Raw genomic sequence first — 18,746 nt, forward strand, 5'->3', positions numbered from 1 at the left:
AGATCTTTCAAGTCCCGAACTAGGTCTTAACTACCCAGGTCCGCCTGCTGGACACAGCCCAGGTCTTACACACATGGAAGTTGGGCGGCGAATCGGGGGGGGGGGGGGGTCCCTGCGAGAGCAGTCGCCCGGAGGCAGGGCACATTCTGAGCCCTGAGACCTTTAAGGCACGGACCCGCGTCCCGTTGAAGGGTTCCGAGCGCTCTGTGCCTTTAAGGCCGTCCGGAGGCGGGCCCTGACGGCTGGTTCCTGTCAGGCGTTCTCCTCCCCTTTAAGGCTCACGGCAGGGGCGGGGCCCCGACAGCCCCTTTAAGGCGCGGTCCGCGCCAGCCGGCAGAAAAGGCTGCTTAAAGGCGACGCGTGGCGCGATGGCGGCGTCCCTACGCTCGTGCCGGCGGCGCTGGCGGCCGCTCGCGGCGTCGCTGCTGCTGCTGCTGCTGGCGCTGCCGCCGCTGGGGGGCCCGCCGGGCGCCGCCGCCTACTTCCCCGAGGAGCGCTGGAGCCCCGAGTCGCCGCTGCAGGCGCCGCGCGTGCTCATCGCGCTGCTGGCGCGCAACGCGGCCCACGCGCTGCCCGCCACCCTGGGCGCCATCGAGCGGCTGCGGCACCCGCGGGAGCGCACGGCGCTGTGGTGAGCCCGCCGCCCCGACCCGCGCCCTGCCAGCCCTCCGCCGTCCGCCGCCGCCGCCCCCCGGCCCGCGCCCTGCCCACCGCCCGCCGCCCGCCGCCGCCCCGGCCGCGCCCTGCCCGCCGCCCCGGCCCTTTCGGCTGTGTCGGCCGCTGCCCTGCTGGCTGGCGCCTGCCCCCTGCGGAGCACACACAGCTCCAAAGAAGGGGCGCCTGAGCGCCCTGGGGCCTTGCCTCGGCCGCTGTCTGCTTCCCCTAACTAAAAGTCTTTCTGCCCTTGCTGCCGCCTTGGTCCCCTGCCCCGTGACCCCAGTGGGCCTGGATCCGAGGGGGTAACTGGGTCCTTCCTGGAAGGAGGATGGGGCAGAGCCATGAACATGTCCGATGGATGACTTCCCACCTCCTGCCTCAGTTTCCTCATCTGGAAAATGGGGGTATTAATGTAACTCCAGTTGGTTTGTCTCTGAAGATTAACCAGTTAACGGGTGTGAAGCCCTTGTGTCTGGCATCACGGACTTGGTGCCGTGGTTATTATTACTGTCATCACTGCTGTCCTTGTCGACTTAGTAACAATTCATTTGGGAGAATAGCTCTCGGCTCCATGGTCAAACTAGACTCCCAAATGTCCCTCTTCCCTCTTCCTGAGATTCCTCAGCTTGGATAATCTAAGTACACAGTTGGTGCTTAAGAAATGTTTGTTGAATGAATGAATGATCACAGCCTACTATAAGGTGGTGTTGCTCATAGGAGAGAATTGAGAAAGGTGGGGCAGGGGTGTATGATATTTATGTATTTTTATTAAATCGCATGTACTTAGTGCCGAACTTGGTTGTAAGAGCCTAGATGCTTAGTGGTACTAATAGTGTCTAATGTGTTTTTCCGAAATTAGCTTGTTTAATTCCCTCTGCCTGTGCCGATGGAGTGAAGTGGGCCTTGCTCTCACCCCAGGGAACAGATGAGGGAACAGGCACGGGGAGGGGAAGCATCTTGCCCAGGGTTGTGTAGCTGATGGCGGCTGAGCCAGGTTCGGAGCCCACGTTGCATGGCGGCTGCCCCTTCTGGCCTCGGCGGCCGAGCCGGGTTCAGAGCCCAGGTTGCATGGCGGCTGCCCCTTCTGGCCTCAGTCTCCCCAACCTTGCTCACTGTCCCCCTCCACCGACAGGGTGGCCACAGACCACAACTCAGACAACACGTCAGCTGTGCTGCGGGAGTGGCTCGTGGCCGTGAAGAGTCTGTACCATTCTGTGGAGTGGCGGCCGGCGGAGGAGCCCAGGTGAGTGCCCAGTGGGACTGGCTACACCCCACCTCCCCCGCCACGACTGCCTGTGGTTCTGGGCAGAACCCCAGCTCGCAGCCCAGGGCTCTGCAGTCCTTGTTGCCACCTGGCTCCTGTCACCTCCCTCAGCTTCACCAGCGGCCGTGATCCCCTTCCAGACTGTTGGCCCGGGCCTGCTCTCCACCTGGAGTTCCCTCTCCTGGTCTTTCTGGTGGCCGCCCAGTGCTGCCTCCGCACCGGCTCTGCCGCCAGCTTCCCCGGGAGACCCCAGGCAGTGCCCACCGGGCTCCTTTCACTCTGTCTGGGTTTATTCCTGTCCCCCTCGCTGCCCCGACCAGCTGCTGAGTCCGGGAAGACAGGCCCCAGAGTTTCTCCTCTCCCCTGGCTCCCCGTGCCCCTCAGGTGGCCTGGAGTGGCCTTTGCGGCCCCTTGCTCCCCCTCGTTCTGATTGCTGAGCCTTCTCTCCACCCTACAGATTGCCTCGGGCTCTCCTACCTTTGGGCAGGAAGCACTGGGGACCTCTGTACCTTCGTACCCCTGCCGGGACACCCCCTCCTCCTGTTGTCTCCTCTTGCTCCTTCCCAGCCTTCAGATCCAGCTTACAGATCCCCTCCTCCAGGAAGCCCCCTCTGACACCCCCCCATCACGGCTGCCTCTCCGCAGGTCCTACCCAGACGAGGAGGGCCCCAAGCACTGGTCCGACTCCCGCTACGAGCATGTCATGAAGCTGCGCCAGGCGGCCCTGAAGTCGGCCCGGGACATGTGGGCTGATTACATCCTGGTGAGTTCCGGGGCTGGAGGCCTGCGGTGCCCGAGGGAAGGCCGGGCGGCAGGACATAGGGAGCATCCTTGACCCCATTTTACAGAGGGGTAGACTGAGGCTCTGAGAGGGGAGGGAGCTGTCAGAGGTGACACAGCTGGCTGCTGGAGGGCTGCTGGGCTGCCTGGGTTCTCGGTCATCAGGTTGTGTCCCCAGTCACCTGGGGGTCGGACACTTGTGTCATCTCCACCTTTGTCGCTGTCCCTGCCTGTCCCACGATGTCGCCCCTTGGGTCACTCGGAGACGTTGGAGGAGGGGTCGGGTGAGGGCATCGGAGGCGAACTGCTGAGGCCTGACTTTCGCTTCCTCCCCGGGCTGGCGCTGCCTCTGGGAGGAGGGGACGTCGAGGCTTGAGCGCAGTAGTGTTGGGCCGCGTGCCCGCGGGCCTTCTGCGAGCCCCTCAGCCCGTGACCCCCCCACCCCCCGTGGACGTCTCCCTCGTGCGGGTGGGGAGGGCAGTGTCGCGGCTGCTCCCGTGGAGGTTGAACGCAGTAACGCCAGCCTGGCAGCGCCAGGCCCCGAACTCGCGTCTGCGCCTCCTTTATCTGTCAGTCAGCATACATCTGCAGGTCCTTCCCGGGGCCCTCCTGCTGTGGGACCTGGGGACACGGTGAGGGCCAGCACAGGCTGAGCCCCGCCTCCGAGTGCCCCAGGGAAGGTGGCGTGACCAGAAAGCCAGCAGAACTGAGTGAGGAAGTAGCGGAAGGCAGCTGGCGCCAGGAGGAGACTATAGAAAGGCAGCTGATGGCTTATCAGTGTCCTGGGGCCGCCGTGACAAGTACCACACACGGGGGCTTGAAACGGGGGCTTGAAACACGGGCAGTTCATTCTGGAGGCTGGAAGTGTGAAGCACACATGTCGCAGGGCTCCCTCCAGAGGCTCTGCGGGGTCCTTCCTGGCCTCCTCCAGCTTCTAGGGACTCAGGCGCCCTTGGCTTGTGGGCACGTCACCCAGGCTCTGCTCTGGTCACACGGCTCCTCTCTGTGTCTCTTCTGCTCTTCTGAGGTCACCGGTCATTGGGTTCAAGGCCCACCCTAGTCCAGCGTGACCACATCTTAACTTAGGTCTTCGTGACGTTTGCAAAGACTTATTTCCAAATGAGGTCACAGCCATAGGCTCCCGGGGTCAGCACTTCAGCGTATCTTCTTGGGGGACCACCATTCAGCCCACGACAGCTGGCATAACCAGGCCGGGGTGTTGAGTGAGCAGACTGGGGGTGCCTCCATTAGCAGGGGACCCTGGCAGAGACCTGAAGGAGCAAAAGAGCCTTGGGGGTGCTGGGGGACAGTGTCTGGGGTAGAGGGACGAGCAGGGAGCGACTCGGGGCGTTCAGGGCCTGGCGAGGAGGCCAGTTGGCTGGAATGGAGTGATTGAGTGGGTGACGGAGAGGATGATGCCAAAGTGGTGGGTGGGGGCAGACGACACAGGCTGAGGGAGGGGTTTGGCTTCCACCGTGAGGGTAGTGGGGGCCACAGTGAGTGTGAGCCGGGAGGCCCGTATTCTGATCTGTGAGTTTCCGAAGGCCCTGTGCCTGCCGTGGGGAGCAGGCTGGTTGGGGCCGGAGTGGGGCAGCAGGAAGCCAGGGTGCAGGCCTGGGCGGGGGCTGTGGGAATGGCCTGTGGGCTCAGGATGTGTTCTGAGTCCAAGGGGGTAGGCCCTGCTTGGGGACCAGCTGGGAGGGTGCTTGGAGGTCCCCACGTCCTGCCAGAGCCAGTGGGGAGGATGGAGCCGCCTCCCGGAAGGAGGGAGGAGGGAACATGCTCTCCCTGGGGCCTGTGGGCTGCCGCCGCCGCCTCCTCGGAATTTTGCAGATGGGAAAGTGGAGGCTTGGGGAGGGTGGGCTGGGGCCTGGGAACCAGGGAGGCACGGAGGCGGGCTGGCCCCTCCCGGGTTGCCGATCCGCCTCCGTGGGGTGTGCTCCATGGACTGACGGTGCCTGGTCCCCACCTCCTTCCCTCAGCAAATGTGGGTGCAGCTCAAGGTGTTGGCTCCAGACTCAAAGCAGCTTTGACACACGCTGCAGTGTGGTGACCGGGGCTCTGGAAATCCACAGGGGGGTGTGAAATCGTTTGCCTAATGTTTTCAAATTCTTATTTAAAAGGCCTCTCTTTATAAACACTACGGGTGTTACTTGTAAGAAAATATACAAGAAAAAATAAGGAGCTTAGGAAAGGAAAACAAGCCCAAACTTTGCAGTCTTATCTCCCAGAGAGACTCACTTTCTGGGTGTTTTTTGTGTGTTTTACTTGAGGTGCAGTTTGCGTAACGTGACAGTAACCGTTTTCCGGTGGATGTTTGCGGCATTTGGCGCGTTTGTCACGTTGGGCCACCACCCCCTCTGCTAGTTCCAGAACTAGTTTCCATCACACTGGAAGGAGCCCCGGCCCCCCCAGCCCCTCCCCGAGCCCACAGACCACCGATGTGCTGCCTCTCGCTGCAGGCGTGCCTGTGCTGGACGCTTCGGAGGGACGGGCTCGCCCGCCGTCGCCTCTGGGCCGGCTTCTCCCCCAGCTCCAGGCTTTCGAGGGCCATCCACGCGGCGGCACGGGTCAGGCCTCGTCCTTTTGTGGCTGAGTGTTGTTCCGTTGTGTGGATGGCCCACGTTTCGTGCATCCGTCATCTGTCAGTGGATGCCTGGCTCGCTGCCCGTGTGGCCGTGGTGGCCAGACATCTGTTGGAGTCGCTGTTGCCGGTTCTCTCGTGTCTCTCCCCCCGGGTGGAGGCGCTGGGTCCGGGAGCTCCGTGTTTAACTCTTTGAGGAGCCGCCAGACTCTTGTGCTGTTTTCACTGCATGTATGTCCAGAGGGCCGCAGGGGCCGGGCAGGGACACTCCGCAGCGCGTGGCTTGGCCTGGGGCGGCTGCCTCCCGTCTCCCGCTGTGGCTGCCACGGGGAGCGCCGTCCCGTCTTGCTGGAGGAGGCCGGACTTCTCGTTTTTGGTGTTGTGTGTAAGTGATTCAGGTGTTCTGAAAATACCACGTGGGTAACAGGAACCCTGTCTGTGGACCAGATGCAGTAAAGCGCGCCTTCCCAGCGGTTCTGTGCCAGGCTGGCTGGTGCTCACGTCCCGGTCGACAGGCGTGTCCTTACCTAGCCGCTTTCTGTGCATGATTCCCGGGTGCCCGTCCTGGATGTCTTGTGGAGATGGGACCGTGTGCCAGGCCGCCATTCCGCAGCGGGGCGGGCCAGGCTTTCTCTAGCTGAGCCGCTGCTGCGAGACTCCAGGTCATCCCCAAGGTCGTGTGACAAACAGCATGACCACAAACATCCCGGTTGGCCTTTCTGGATGGGATTGGTGACACGGTTGTGGGGAAGCCTGCAGGCACCCCCTCCCGGGGAGGCTGTTAATGGGTTGGTGAATTTCCTTCAAGGTGGCAGTAAACAAGCTATCATCTATTTACCCCAACATTCAAGGTGTTAAAGAAAAAGAAAAGAGCCTCATGTAAAGATCCTATTTTTACGAACTTTATTGGCATCTGACTCACCTGGAAAAGCAGTGTGTTCCTCCAGCCACCCCACAGAGGCGGGCCTGCCCCACCCGGCCTCCTCTAGCAGCGCCGCCGTTTTAGAAGCTCCCATGGACAGAGCCATGTGGCGCACCCACCACCCCGTGCAGGCTGTCGCCAGCGCCGTGTCTGCGGCCCACTTGGGTCCGTGTGGCCCTTCCCTCCTCTTCCTCGAGTGTGTTTCCTGTGTACACCACGGTTGGCTCATTGCTGAGGGCAGTGCCGTCGGTGGAGGGGCCGGGCATCGCCCTGGGGCCCCCGGCACTGCTCAGGGTGCCCGGACCCCCAGGACGCTGACCTCCGCCCCCCACATCCCTCCGGTGGCTGGTGCTGATGCCGTGTCGCATGTTTTGCAGTTCGTGGACGCAGACAACCTGATCCTCAACCCCGACACGCTGTCCCTGCTCATCGCTGAGAACAAGACGGTGGTGGCCCCCATGCTGGATTCCCGGGCCGCCTACTCCAACTTCTGGTGTGGGATGACTTCCCAGGTCAGGGGGCTGCCGGCATCGGGTGGGGCCCGGCAGTGGGGGGACTGGGCCGAGCAAGTAGGGGCGGTGGCTGGAGTCTAACTTAGCCTCACAGTGCCTCATGGTGAACATGTTACACCACCATCGTGATAATCCTTCAGCAGCTCCTTGAGGGAGGGTCCATGATTGTGTTATCTCCCCCCGACCCCAACCCCATTACTGAGGCAGGAACAGAAACACAGAGAGAGGAAGTGACTTGCTTAAGCCCACACAGTTAGGAAGTGGTAGGACTTCAAGCAAGGCTTGATCCAGGTATTCAAACAGCAGTGTTGTCTTCCTCCATCCCTTGGGTGGCTTCATTTTCAGACTCCTGGGGAACGATCCCAGCAGCATGCAGCCAGAATCCTCTCTGATTTGGCCTTGGCGTCTCCTCTTACCCCTGAACCAATTATTGACGCCAGGAACATGCCGGGCTCTGATTGACCAGGCCTGGGCCACAAGTCCGTCTCCAGGGTTGGGGGTGGGGTTGCAGGCAAAGCCAGGGGGAGGGAAGGGGTGGGTGCTGGAGCAGGGGCCATGCTAGAGGACGGGGTCAGTGGTTGGAGCCAGGACGCTGCCCCAGCCTGTCTCCTCCTGTCTTTGTTGTAACTTGACGTGTGATTCACATAGCATAAGATTCACCATTTTAAAGTGAGCAGTTCAGTGTTTTCTATGTCTTAAAATATGTAGCATAAATCTAAATGTTATGCGCTGACAGTGCCAATTTGTAAAGGAACAAGGAAGAGAGGCCAATGCTAGATTGTTCCAGAAGCTTTCAAAACTTCTCTTCTGCAAGACCCGCTGCTTCCTTGAAGCCACTCTGGTGTTCACTGTCCGTGTAAATCGCAGGGTGGCGAGTGTCAGGCCCTGTTGCAGCTGTCTGATTTCCTCCCTCAGACGCTGCCCGTCTGGCCCGCAGTTCTGGCTGGGTCTGCAGGGGGGGCCGTCTCCCTTTGCCGACCTGCCACGGCCCGTCGCTGCGGCTCTGGGGCAGACGACTGGCCGCGCCAGAGCCCGGGGCTCAGGAAGTGCCGCCGCAGCCAGAGGCTGGCGCCCGGGCTTCTCTCCCGTGTTCCCAGCGCCTGCCGTCCGGGCCTCCAGCCTCGCCGTCCGGGCCCGTGCAGAACTCCACTCCCTCCGCACAGGGCTACTACAGGCGCACGCCTGCATACATCCCCATTCGCAAGCGCGAGCGCCGCGGCTGCTTCGCAGTGCCCATGGTGCACTCGACGTTCCTCATCGACCTGCGGAAGGCGGCCTCCAGGAACTTGGCGTTCTACCCTCCCCACCCGGACTACACCTGGTCCTTCGACGACATCATCGTTTTTGCCTTCTCCTGCAAGCAGGCAGGTGAGCCCACAGGGGCTTTGCCATCATGGGGGCATCGTCTGGCTGGTTTGTTGGGACCTGTGCTGAGCATGTTCAAACAACCCACAGAAGGTTCACAGAACCAAAACTTCAGGGTGCAGGGATGGCTTCAGGTGTGGCTGTATCCAGGTGTTTGGATGCCGTCTCCAGAACCTAGTCTCTCTGCAGCCCTAGCTTTGCTGGTTGCCTTACTCCCCAGATCTTTAAGACCTATTTCTTAAAGGTTATTTCCATCTCAACATTTTTCTATACTCTCCCCGTTTTCTGTAGTTGAGCATATTTTAATCAGATAATTAGGGGAAAGAAAGTTTTAAAAAGAAAGAGAACACAGCCATATGCTGACCTGTCATTTATTTTAAGCCAGAGGTTGGCAAACTATGGCCTGGGGCAAAATCTAGCCTACCATCTGTTTTTGTATGACTACAAGCTCAGAATGGTTTTTACGTTTTTAAGTGGTTAGAAAAAAATGAAGAATAATATCTTACGACATCTGAAAATTATCTGAAATTCAAATTTCAGTGTGTATAGGTAAAGTTTCGTCACACACAGCCAGGCCCACCACGTAAGCGTGGTCCAGGGCTGCTGCGTCCCAGCGGCAGACCTGGCTGCTGAAACGGACACTGGTGCCCGCAGGCTAAAGATGGTCCCCATCCGGCTCTTTCCAGGAGAAGTTAGCCAATTAACATGAAAATCATTTCCGTTGGGTTTTGCACTTTAAAAAATGATGCGTCCTTGTTGTAAGGATGTAAGCCGTCTGGAGAAGGACAAACGCAGGCGGAGGTGGCGCTACCGACCTCACGGGCACTGTGTCCCCTGCCCCACGTAAGGGCGCCTCTTCGAGGGTTGGGCTGTCCGCCGTCACGAGCCCTATGGGCCCAGAGGGCGCCAGTCCCGCCGTTGGCCGGGTGTCTGGCGGCCCCTCTGCGCCCCTGGCCCTGTGGGCCTCGCGTGCGTGCCGGCTCTGACCACGCTCTCCCGTGCAGAGGTGCAGATGTACGCGTGCAACAGGGAGGTGTACGGCTTCCTGCCCGTGCCGCTGCGGGCGCACAGCACCCTCCAGGACGAGGCCGAGAGCTTCCTGCACGTGCAGCTGGAGGTCATGGGTGAGTCCGCCCGCGCCACCCCCTCGCTGGGCACCCTCACAGCTGTCAACTGGCTGCCCGTCCCTTGGCTGGGCACTGGGGATCTGGCGGGAATAGGGTGGACCATTATCCTGCTCTCATGGAGCACTGGCTTTGCAAGTACCTATGCATGGTGTGCTTGGGGCAGTCAGGGTGGGTTTCCTGGGGGAGGTGGCATTAAGGTGCAGGGTGAGTAGGTGTTAGCCAGAAAGAGGCCTGCAGCCCAAGGGAGCAGCTCGTGCACAGGCCGGGAGGCTGGTGGCCGTGGGCTCTGGAAACGGGCGAGGTGGGTGTGGCAGCAGGGGGCTGAGCTGGGCGGGCAGGCCTTTTCCCCAGGGCAGTCCGGGGGGGCCTGGAGGCTGGGGAGCAGGGCGGGAGGGCGGTCGTCACTGAGGAATCCTCAAGTGCCGTTTCCAACCCTCAGGCCCACTGTTTATTTAATATTTATCTTGAGCAGACGCCTCTTTTTTCCGCTTGAATATATTTATTTTAAAAAGGAAACTATGTATTTTTACCACAAGTGCAAGTCTCTGTTCTTCTGATACCGTGTAAATAGATCCATAAACTATTAAACTGGCAGCTGTCCCTCTGGTGGGCCCCTGGGCAGCGCGCCCAGGTTGTGGGAGGAGGGCTGCCCCCCGCCCCCCGGCTGGCTGGGGAGCAACAGACACTCAGTCCTGGCCGAGCTGTGAGGCAGCGCCCATGGGGAGGGGCCGGGAGGGCCAGGCCTCTGCTGGGGCTGTTTCCCACTCTTAACTGCTTCTAGAAGGTTCTGTGTGTGTGTATGTGCGTGTGTGTGTGTGTGTGTGTGTGTGTTTCCCTCTGGTGGCTGAGTATGGAATGGCACCCTGCCCTCTGTCTCGGGGCAGCCCCTGAGCACTTGTTACACGTAGGCCCCAGCCCAGCTGCAGCCCTGGGCCGCAGTCACGAGGGCGGGTCCCTGCCTGTGGCCCCCAGACCCAGCGGCCAGGCCCAGAGGAGTGCGGCTGCAGCTGCCAGTTTCCTAGCTCGCATCTTCACGTGTGCTTCTGTTATGTCCCGTGGGGCTGCTGTTCACGCCACTGTCACAGCTCAGGCACGACGGAGGCGGGGATGTTCTCCTGTCTCGGGGCCAGGGCAGAGCACACAGGTGGACAGCAGGCTCGGGGGTTTCAGGCACTTGTGCAGAGACTGCCTCACGGTCCGTGTGAAAACCGCCTTTTCTCTCCCATGCACGTGTGGGCCCCGGACCGGGCTGTGCTCGTGATTTTTCACGTCTGCAGAAACGTTTCTCGCAGTGAAATTTCAGACTTGCAGCAAAGCTCGGAGTGATGGGCCCTGCGTCCAGGGACCTGCAGCTGCGTCCCGCCCCACCTGCTCACGGACGATGGGCATCTTTGCCAATGGCCCCATAAACCCAGCTCACTGTGAATCCTGTGTGTCGAGTGTTAGGGCACACGGTAGGGATGGGTGATGGGCGGCATGGTTGTTTACAACCTCCTCGTCAGCTCCAGGCCAGGCCCTGGCTTCCCCTGGGCTTGCGCTGTCCCAATTGCGTTGGCGGACGGGTTCTGCCCGTCTGGTGCTTCGTGTCAGAGGACTTGCACCTTGTGCCACTCGTGTGCGGCATCTTCCGCTCAGCATCCTGTCTCTGCCATCACCGGCTGCCGTGTGCGGCTGTGGCTTGCTCCCTTGCCTGCCGCGTAGTAGTCCATGGGGACTTTCAACCACAGATTTATCCCCTCTTGGCTGTGTCCCACGTCACTTTACTATGTCGCTTTCTCTCTCCTCCTGAGGGACATGGAGCGCGTTTCTCATTTTTCCCAGAGTTGCAATGAGTTCCATACCTGCGTGTGAGAGGGTTCTGCACATGCATTATTGTGCGCGAGGTTAGGAACGTCCGTGAGGTCACCCTCACTTCTCACCCCCGTCGCAGGCTCAGGGTCTCTGAGCCCCAGCTCAGGTTTGATAATTTGCTGAAAGCTCTCAGAACTCACTGAAGCTGTTGTGCATGCAGTTAGGGTTTGTTACAGCAGAAGGGCCAGATTGCAGTCAGCAAAGGGACGAGGTGCATGGGGCGGCATCCAGGAGAGCTCCATGCACGGAGCTTCTGCTTGTCCCCTCCCCATGGAGTCATGGGGACAGCGCTTACTTCCTCCAGCACCAATGTGTGACCGCACGCATGGTGTACTGCCACCAGGGATGCTCCCCAGGCCTCGGTGTCCAGGGTTTTTATGGGGGCTCACAGAGGTGGACCTGGCTGACTGCCTGCATGGCTGACCTTTGTCTCCAGCCCCTACAGAGGGGAGCTGAAAAGACATGACCCAAGACCCCCACCCGAAATCACACTGTTGACATAGACCACCCAGTGTGACCCAAGGCCCCAGGCAAACAAAGATAGTCTTTTTTTAAAAATTGAGGTCTCCTTAGTTTATAGCGTTCTGTAGGTGTCCAGTGTACATCATTACATTTCGACTGATGTGTAGACTGGATCGTGTTCTCCAAATCTAGTTGCCGTCACCGTACACGTGCCCCGTTATCCCTTCACCCCCACCACCCCCTCCCCATCCCATAACCACTGGTCTGGTCTCTGTCTGTGCGTTGGTTTCAAACAGACGCTCTTATCAGGCAGGACGTTCTGAGGGCTCCCACCGCCAGGAGCGGGGGGCCCCGGCCAGGCCTCTCTTTGGGCACATTCAGTTTTTCACCCCGTGATGGGTCTGAGGGTTGTCGCTGTGACCCGGGCCTCTGGGAAGGCAGCATTGCTCTGCTCCTTCAGGATGCCTGATGTGCCCCATTCTCCCGGAACTGACGAAGGGAGAAGGGACCCTCCACCCCACAGCCTGGTACTGTGGCTGTCCACACCCCCCACCAGTGTGGGCAGAGGCTCAGACAGAGGAGGGAAAGGGCACCTGGCATTTGAACTCGAGTCTTCGGATCCCAAAGCCTTGGCCTGGGTTCTCCGGCTTCTCCAAAGAGAGCCCGGGGGGTCGGGAGCTGGGAAGGGTTCTGGGTGGGAGGAGGCCCCAGGCTATGGTGTCCCTGGGGAAGGCCAGGGCTGCCCAGGCCTCTCCCAGACAGAGGGCTGGAGTCTGTCCCTCGAGCTCACCTGAGCCTTCGTCCTTGGCGAGGCGGCTGCCACACTCACCGTCGTGCTGGGCTTCTCGGGGCCACCCTGGTGGGCAGGCAGGGACCTTGCCAGGCCATGTTCACGTGTGGATCCAGTCCTTCTCAGCAAACCATCAGAGACGTGCCAAGCCAGGCCCCGGGCTGTGGCCTGAGCATTGCTCACGGCAGCTACAAGGGCGACACACCATGAGCACTCTGAAATCTTGGTGTCCCTTGGCTTGTAGACACGTCACTGCGGTCCCACGGCCATGACATGTCTTCATGCCGTCTTCCCTCTGTGTGTGTCTCTGCATCCAAATTCCCCATTTTTCTAAGGACCCCAGCCCTGTTGGATTCGGGCCCACCCTGATGAGCTCCTTTTGACTTGACCACCTTTGTAAAGACCCTCTTTCCAGATAAGGTTGTGTTCTGAGGTTGTGTGGGTTGGGACACCAACATACCTTTTTAGGGGACACAGTTCAACCCATAACAACGTGTGATTTCACGGCATCTTTTTGTGAAACCTCTGAGAGGTTTATTAGCCCATTTATAGAGGAGGCCGTCATTCCAAGCCACACAGCTCACCATCATTTCTGTGTTCATGCTGAGTAATTATTGAGCGCCTGCTGTGGCTGAGCCCTGTGTTGGGTACTGGGGACCCAGTGTGAGTGGGCAGACCTAGCATCTGTCCTGGGAGGCTGAGGGGAGATGGACAGGGAGCCAGGGAGTTGGGACAGCAAGGCGAGGGGTTTGATGGAGGAGGTACCCGGCTCAGCCTAGGACATTAGGAGGCTCCCCTGCCCTCATCAAGAGGCCTCTTAGCTGAGAATTCAGGGGGAGGAAGGAAGGGTGTTCCTGGCAGAGGCCCAGCCTGTGCAAAGGTCCTGAGGTTGGAATGGGTGAGTTTGGGGTACCAGCAGCCAGAATGAGTAGGCGTAGGGGGGAGACTAGCACGGGCGTTGTAGGTGCGGCCAGGTCAGGCAGGGTCTCCAACACAGGCTGAGGAGCTTGGGGTGCTATGGAGCCAAGGAGGGGCTGTGGATGGGGCACTGGAAAGAGGCTGGAGCCCCCCTGTAACCCCACTGACCCCTTGGCTTCTCTCTGCCCCACAGTGAAACATCCACCAGTGGAGCCCTCCCGGTTCATCTCAGTGCCCACCAAGATGCCTGACAAGATGGGCTTTGATGAGGTGGGCCAGGCCTTCCGGGGGGTGGGGTGATGCGCTGGCCCGTGGGTCTGACGGAGTCTCTGGGCCGCAGGTCTTCATGATCAACCTGAAGCGACGGCAGGACCGGCGGACACGCATGCTGGAAGCGCTGAGGGCGCAGGAGATCGAGTGCCGGCTGGTGGAGGCTGTGGACGGCAAGTGAGTCCCGCCTCGGTGGGAGGGGTGGCTCCACACCTGGGCGTGGACTGTGCTGGTGGCACCGTGGAGGGGAGGGGAGGGGAGTCCGACCCTAGAGGGGCTGGCCGACGTGCGCTCAGGTGGACCCCGCCCTGGCAGACCTGGCTTCGTGGGGTCCAGCAGGGGTGCTAACAGCGGGAGACGGAGTTGGCGGCTCAGCCAGAGGGGAACGCTGATGGTGGACTCGAGGGTGGTCTCCCGCCGACCCCTCCTTTGCCCTTCCAGGGCCATGAACACCAGCCAGGTGGAGGCGCTGGGCATCCAGATGCTGCCTGGCTACCGGGACCCCTACCACGGGCGGCCCCTCACCAAGGGGGAGCTGGGCTGCTTCCTCAGCCACTACAACATCTGGAAGGAGGTGGGTCTGGCGGGGTGGGGCCCTCAGCCTCCTTACGGCTCAGGGAGGGAGTTGCCTGCGCCCCACGCGGGCTTCCAGACTCGCAGCGGGACGGCCTCTTCAGCGCATCCTTCCCCGGCCCGTGCCCGGACCCCTGGGCAGGGGAGCTGCTGTCCCCCACTGTGCCGTTGTGCAAGCAGCCTGGGGACAGGGCGGGGAGCCCAGTTCCTGGAATAGGTGGGGTCTGAGGCCTCCTCATGCCCAGCTGTTGTCCAGTGTCCTTGGAGCCTGGGCTCTGTGCTCAATGCTTGCTAATAGAAGTAACAGTCTTGGTGACGTTAGCCATCATGGACCCCACTCATTGGTACCTGTCAGCCTGGGGGCTCGTGAGCCACCCTTGGAGGGAGAGGCTGTGATGAATGAAGACGTCAGGCTGGGATTTGAACTTGGGGCTGTCAGGTGTGAGGCCAGATGCGGCATCTGGCTGCGGGGTGGGAGGGTGTGTGGGGAGGGGCTCCCCTGCCCTCCTTTCCTGAGATTCATGGTGGATAGCATGGGGCAGAGGTTGTGGTGTCCAGGTGGCCCTGGAGCTGGGGGAACCCTAGTTCAGGTCTGGCCCTGCCTCTTAGAGGGGTGAGCCCTGTGAGCAAGGAAGGCACTTCCCAGTCTGAGCCTCAGTTTCCCCAGATGACAGAGTCACAGTCTCAGGGGGGCAGTCATGAAGATTCTCAAGTTCATTCATTCAGGGAACATTTGCCAAGCACCTACTGTGCACCAGGGCTGGTGCTGGGGACAACAGCCACCAAGAGAGACCCCCCCCACCCCCAATAGGGGGCTCACAGCCCCGCAAGGTGGGGAGAGTGATGATAAACCACAAAGAAATAAACTACAATGAAATAAGTGAGCTGTGTCTACAGGAGAGGCCCCAGGGCTATGAATTGTCCTCAGCTGGCATATTTGGATGGTGGTCAGGGAGGATTGGGTGGATGACATTTGAGCTGAGGTGAGAGGGAGCCTGCCTGCTGCTACTTGAAGGAGGGCGTTCTGTGTCAAAGACACAGCCCAGGCCCTGGCCCCGGGGTGGGGAAGCAGCCAGGCCAGGTTGGGGCGTCTAGCCAAGTGTGGAGGAGGTGGATCCAGAAAGTGGTGGGGGAGGGGTGCGTTTGCTTCTTTCCTGCTGCCCCAGAGCCTTTAGGCAGAGCCGGCTTCAGGGCCGAGCCTTGATCTCCCCGGGCCTGGGCGGGTGTCCTCCCTCAGGTCGTCGACCGGGGGCTGCAGAAGTCGCTGGTGTTTGAGGACGACCTGCGCTTTGAGATCTTCTTCAAGAGGCGCCTGATGAACCTCATGCGGGATGTGGACCGGGAGGGTCTGGACTGGGACCTCATGTGCGTATGGGGCTTGGGGGTGTGGCCGAGACCCTATAGGTCTGAGGGCGTCTGCAGGTTAATGGGTTGGGCCAGCTCTTGGGGGTATGCTAGGAGGACTGGCATGTGGCCTGTGTGAGGCACTCCGTGGTCCTGGACCTGAGAGCAGTCAGTGCATGGGGCTTGGCCTAAGGCCTGTGGGGTAGGTCAGTTTATGGACCCAGCTGTGGGGGGCGGGTTCGTCAGGGCCTGGAGACTTGAGGGGGTTCTGTAGGGAGTGGGGCGTGGCTGGGGAGCTTGGGTAGCTGTAGTCAGCGCTTGGGAGCGTGGTCAGAAGCTGGGGGTGGCTGAGTGTGGGGCGTAGTCAAGAAGCTTGGGTCTTAGACCAGCCCCAGGTGGGGTGTGGCCAGCATATTTCTGCAAGAGTACTTTAGAATCTCCTTATAGGGGGGTTGGTTTGTTCTCTCCCTCTCTCTCCCTCTGTCCTTCTCGCCTTTCCTCCCGCCCTCTTTCTCCCCCTCCTGTGTGCAGGACTGCGATCCAGGTTCTAGGCCCCAGACTCTGGACCATGCTAGTAATATGAATAGTAGCTGTACCCTTTCATTCTTGACTGCTCACCATATCCATCCCCCTTGCTCTACTGCCCCACAGCCCCCTGAACCCAGAGCAGCGTCCCCCTCAGCCCCACTCTCTTGCCTTGTGGCACAGCCTCAGAAAATGTTATAGGTATCCTACTCTCCCCAGCTCCAAATCCTCCCATGGCTCCCTAGTGCCCATGGTAAAAACCTACTCTCTTCCCTGTGGGCCCCAGACCCTGTCATCCTCCCGGTCCAGCCACACCAGCCTCCTCATTGCTCTCCAAACCCGCCCCACCCACTCCCACCCCAGGGCCAGCGGCTCCCTGGATCCCTGGCTTTCTGGATTAGTGTTCTCTGGTGAGCAGGAGGGTGACAGTGCCCCCATTCTGCACCCCAGCTATGTGGGCCGGAAGCGCATGCAAGTGGAGCGCCCTGAGAAGGCCGTGCCCCGAGTGAGGAACCTGGTGGAGGCCGACTACTCCTACTGGACGCTGGCTTACGTGCTCTCCCAGCAAGGCGCCCGCAAGCTGCTGGCCGCCCAGCCGCTCGCCAAGATGCTGCCCGTCGATGAGTTCCTGCCCGTCATGTTCGACAAGCACCCAGTGTGAGGGCCACGGGCAGGCGGGCTGGGGTCTCGCTGAGTGGCTGTCCTGGGTGGGGCGGGGCTCCCAGACCCCGGGGAGGGGTCTTTTCCTCTGGCCACTTGTCCTTCCATCTGTCCCTTCCCCAGGGGGAGGGACTGCCACCCCTCACGGCCCCCTCCCCCCAGGTCCGAGTACAAGAGCCACTTCTCCCCCCGCAACCTGCACGCCTTCTCCGTGGAGCCCCTGCTCGTCTACCCCACACACTACACGGGGGACGATGGGTATGTGAGTGACACAGAGACCTCGGTCGTGTGGGACAACGAGCATGTCAAGACCGACTGGGACCGTGCCAAATCCCAGAAGATGCGGGAGCAGCAGGCCCTGAGCCGCGAGGCCAAGAACTCAGATGTGCTGCAGTCGCCGCTGGACAGCGCGGCCCGTGATGAGCTCTGAGGGGCGGCCGCCCCAGGCCCGGCCTCTGCCTGCTCACCAGGGACAGCGGGGCCCCTGTGGAGCCCTGGCAGGCCACGAGGGCTCTCCAGGCAGGGCGGCGGCCTGCCCGTTTTCGCTCGGCAATCACATGCACGCAGGCAGCATTAATGGAGTGCCTACTGTATGCCAGGAACAGGGCTCGGCACCGGGGCATTGGGTGGGAGCAATCCATCGTTCAGCTCTTCGTGCGCTCGAAACTTTTCAAGCATTTACTGTGTACCGGTTTCCTGTGCTTTGGCAGCAAATGACGCGTTCTTATCCCCTCAGTCACTGATTGATTCAGTCATCAGGCATTTATTGCTTCCCCCAAGAGTCAGGCACTAGTGTATGCATTCATTTTTTAAATTAATTCAGGTATTTATTGAGTGCCTACTGTATATGGAGCACCACTCCAGGCTTGGGGAATATTGAGATAAACAAGACATTTTAACATTTATTCAAACCCGTTGAGCACCTATCATGTACCTGGTACCTGTGATGCAAAGACAAGTTCTTATTGACTCTGCACTTATTGAGTGCCTGCTGTGTGCTGGGAGCTGAGCTCAGAGTTGGGGATGGAAGGAAACAAGGTGCTTCTTGGTCTAATTGGTTTCTGCCCCACACGTCTGAAGAACACTGAGTGTGCACCAGGCGTTAGTGACACAAAACACTGCCAGTGCTCACTCAGCGTTCCTCACCCACGTGCTGGGCCACAGAGATGAACATGACGAGTCCTTTCATTTCTTCATGCAGCAGGCATTGATTGAAGGCCTACTGTGTACCAGACCTCATGGACCCCCAGTGGGGTTGGAGAAAAGCTGACTGAGTTCTGTTCTCCCTCGTTCCCCAGTCACCTGAGCTGTGTGCAGACAACATCTTGCCACCACCCAGGAGGGGGGTGACTTCCCTCGCCAGGGGCAGTGGTGGGTCCCAGCGACCACACGGCCTCATGCGAGCCCCCTGGACCCAGCCCCCCTGGAGGGGGCGAGGGATGAAGATGGGGGCTGGGGCTCCCGTCCCCACTCCGACCGTGGGCTTGACTTCCCGGCCTGCGTCTCAGCTGTGCTCTGGGGCTGCTCAGGGGCTCCTCTGTCCGAGCCTGTGGCGGCCTCACGTGTCCGGGCCGCCCATGGCCTCGGCAGTGTCCCCAGCACAGGCCGCAGGACTTGCTGTGCCTTCAGCGGGATGAATGTCGGAGCCGGCCGGCCGGGCTTCGCTCTTTTAAGGGTCACTGCTCGCCGGGCCGGGTCCTAGATGACTCGCCTATTTTTTTATTAAATGTTCCTGGTTAATTTTGACGTCAGTCTGGGTTGTCTTCTCGGTCCAGTGCTCTGCGCGCCCCCACGTGCCTCCCACTCCCACCCCTGCTGCCGGCCGAGGCGGGCGGGAACGGGGCTGGAGAGAAGCCGCCAGTGGGGTGAGCGTGGGGGGCTAGTGGGAGCCCCGCTTTCCCGGCCGCCCCGTCAGACGGCCCCCTCCCTCCGCCTGCGGGGTCCCTGCAACGAGGAGGGGCTGCCAAGGTTTGGAGTCTTCAGAAAACACCCCAAGATAGGATTCGAGGGCGCGGGAGTCCTCCAGGAGGCGACCCAGGAAGCCCCGGGCGGGGTGGGGACCCGAGACCTGGAGCGAAGGAGCCCTGCGGGGGGCGCCCGCGAGCAGCTGGCGCGGGGACCCGGGGACTGAGCGGAGCGGGC

General features: G+C 60.7%; 1 protein-coding gene across 1 annotated transcript; it reads left to right on the plus strand.

Annotated features, from left to right (window-relative positions):
- Positions 1 to 254: 254 nt before the first annotated feature.
- Positions 255 to 18,350, plus strand: COLGALT1 (collagen beta(1-O)galactosyltransferase 1). Its single transcript, XM_070587384.1, has 12 exons — positions 255 to 631; positions 1,790 to 1,900; positions 2,567 to 2,684; positions 6,585 to 6,719; positions 7,883 to 8,087; positions 9,089 to 9,208; positions 13,426 to 13,502; positions 13,573 to 13,679; positions 13,944 to 14,076; positions 15,313 to 15,440; positions 16,395 to 16,601; positions 16,767 to 18,350. Exons 1-12 carry the CDS (start codon positions 369 to 371, stop codon positions 17,032 to 17,034), a joined length of 1,872 nt encoding a protein of 623 aa, XP_070443485.1. The 5' UTR covers positions 255 to 368; the 3' UTR covers positions 17,035 to 18,350.
- Positions 18,351 to 18,746: the final 396 nt, after the last annotated feature.

The sequence above is a fragment of the Equus przewalskii genome, chromosome 20 (genome assembly GCF_037783145.1).
Source record: "Equus przewalskii isolate Varuska chromosome 20, EquPr2, whole genome shotgun sequence".
NCBI classification, from domain to species: domain Eukaryota; kingdom Metazoa; phylum Chordata; class Mammalia; order Perissodactyla; family Equidae; genus Equus; species Equus przewalskii.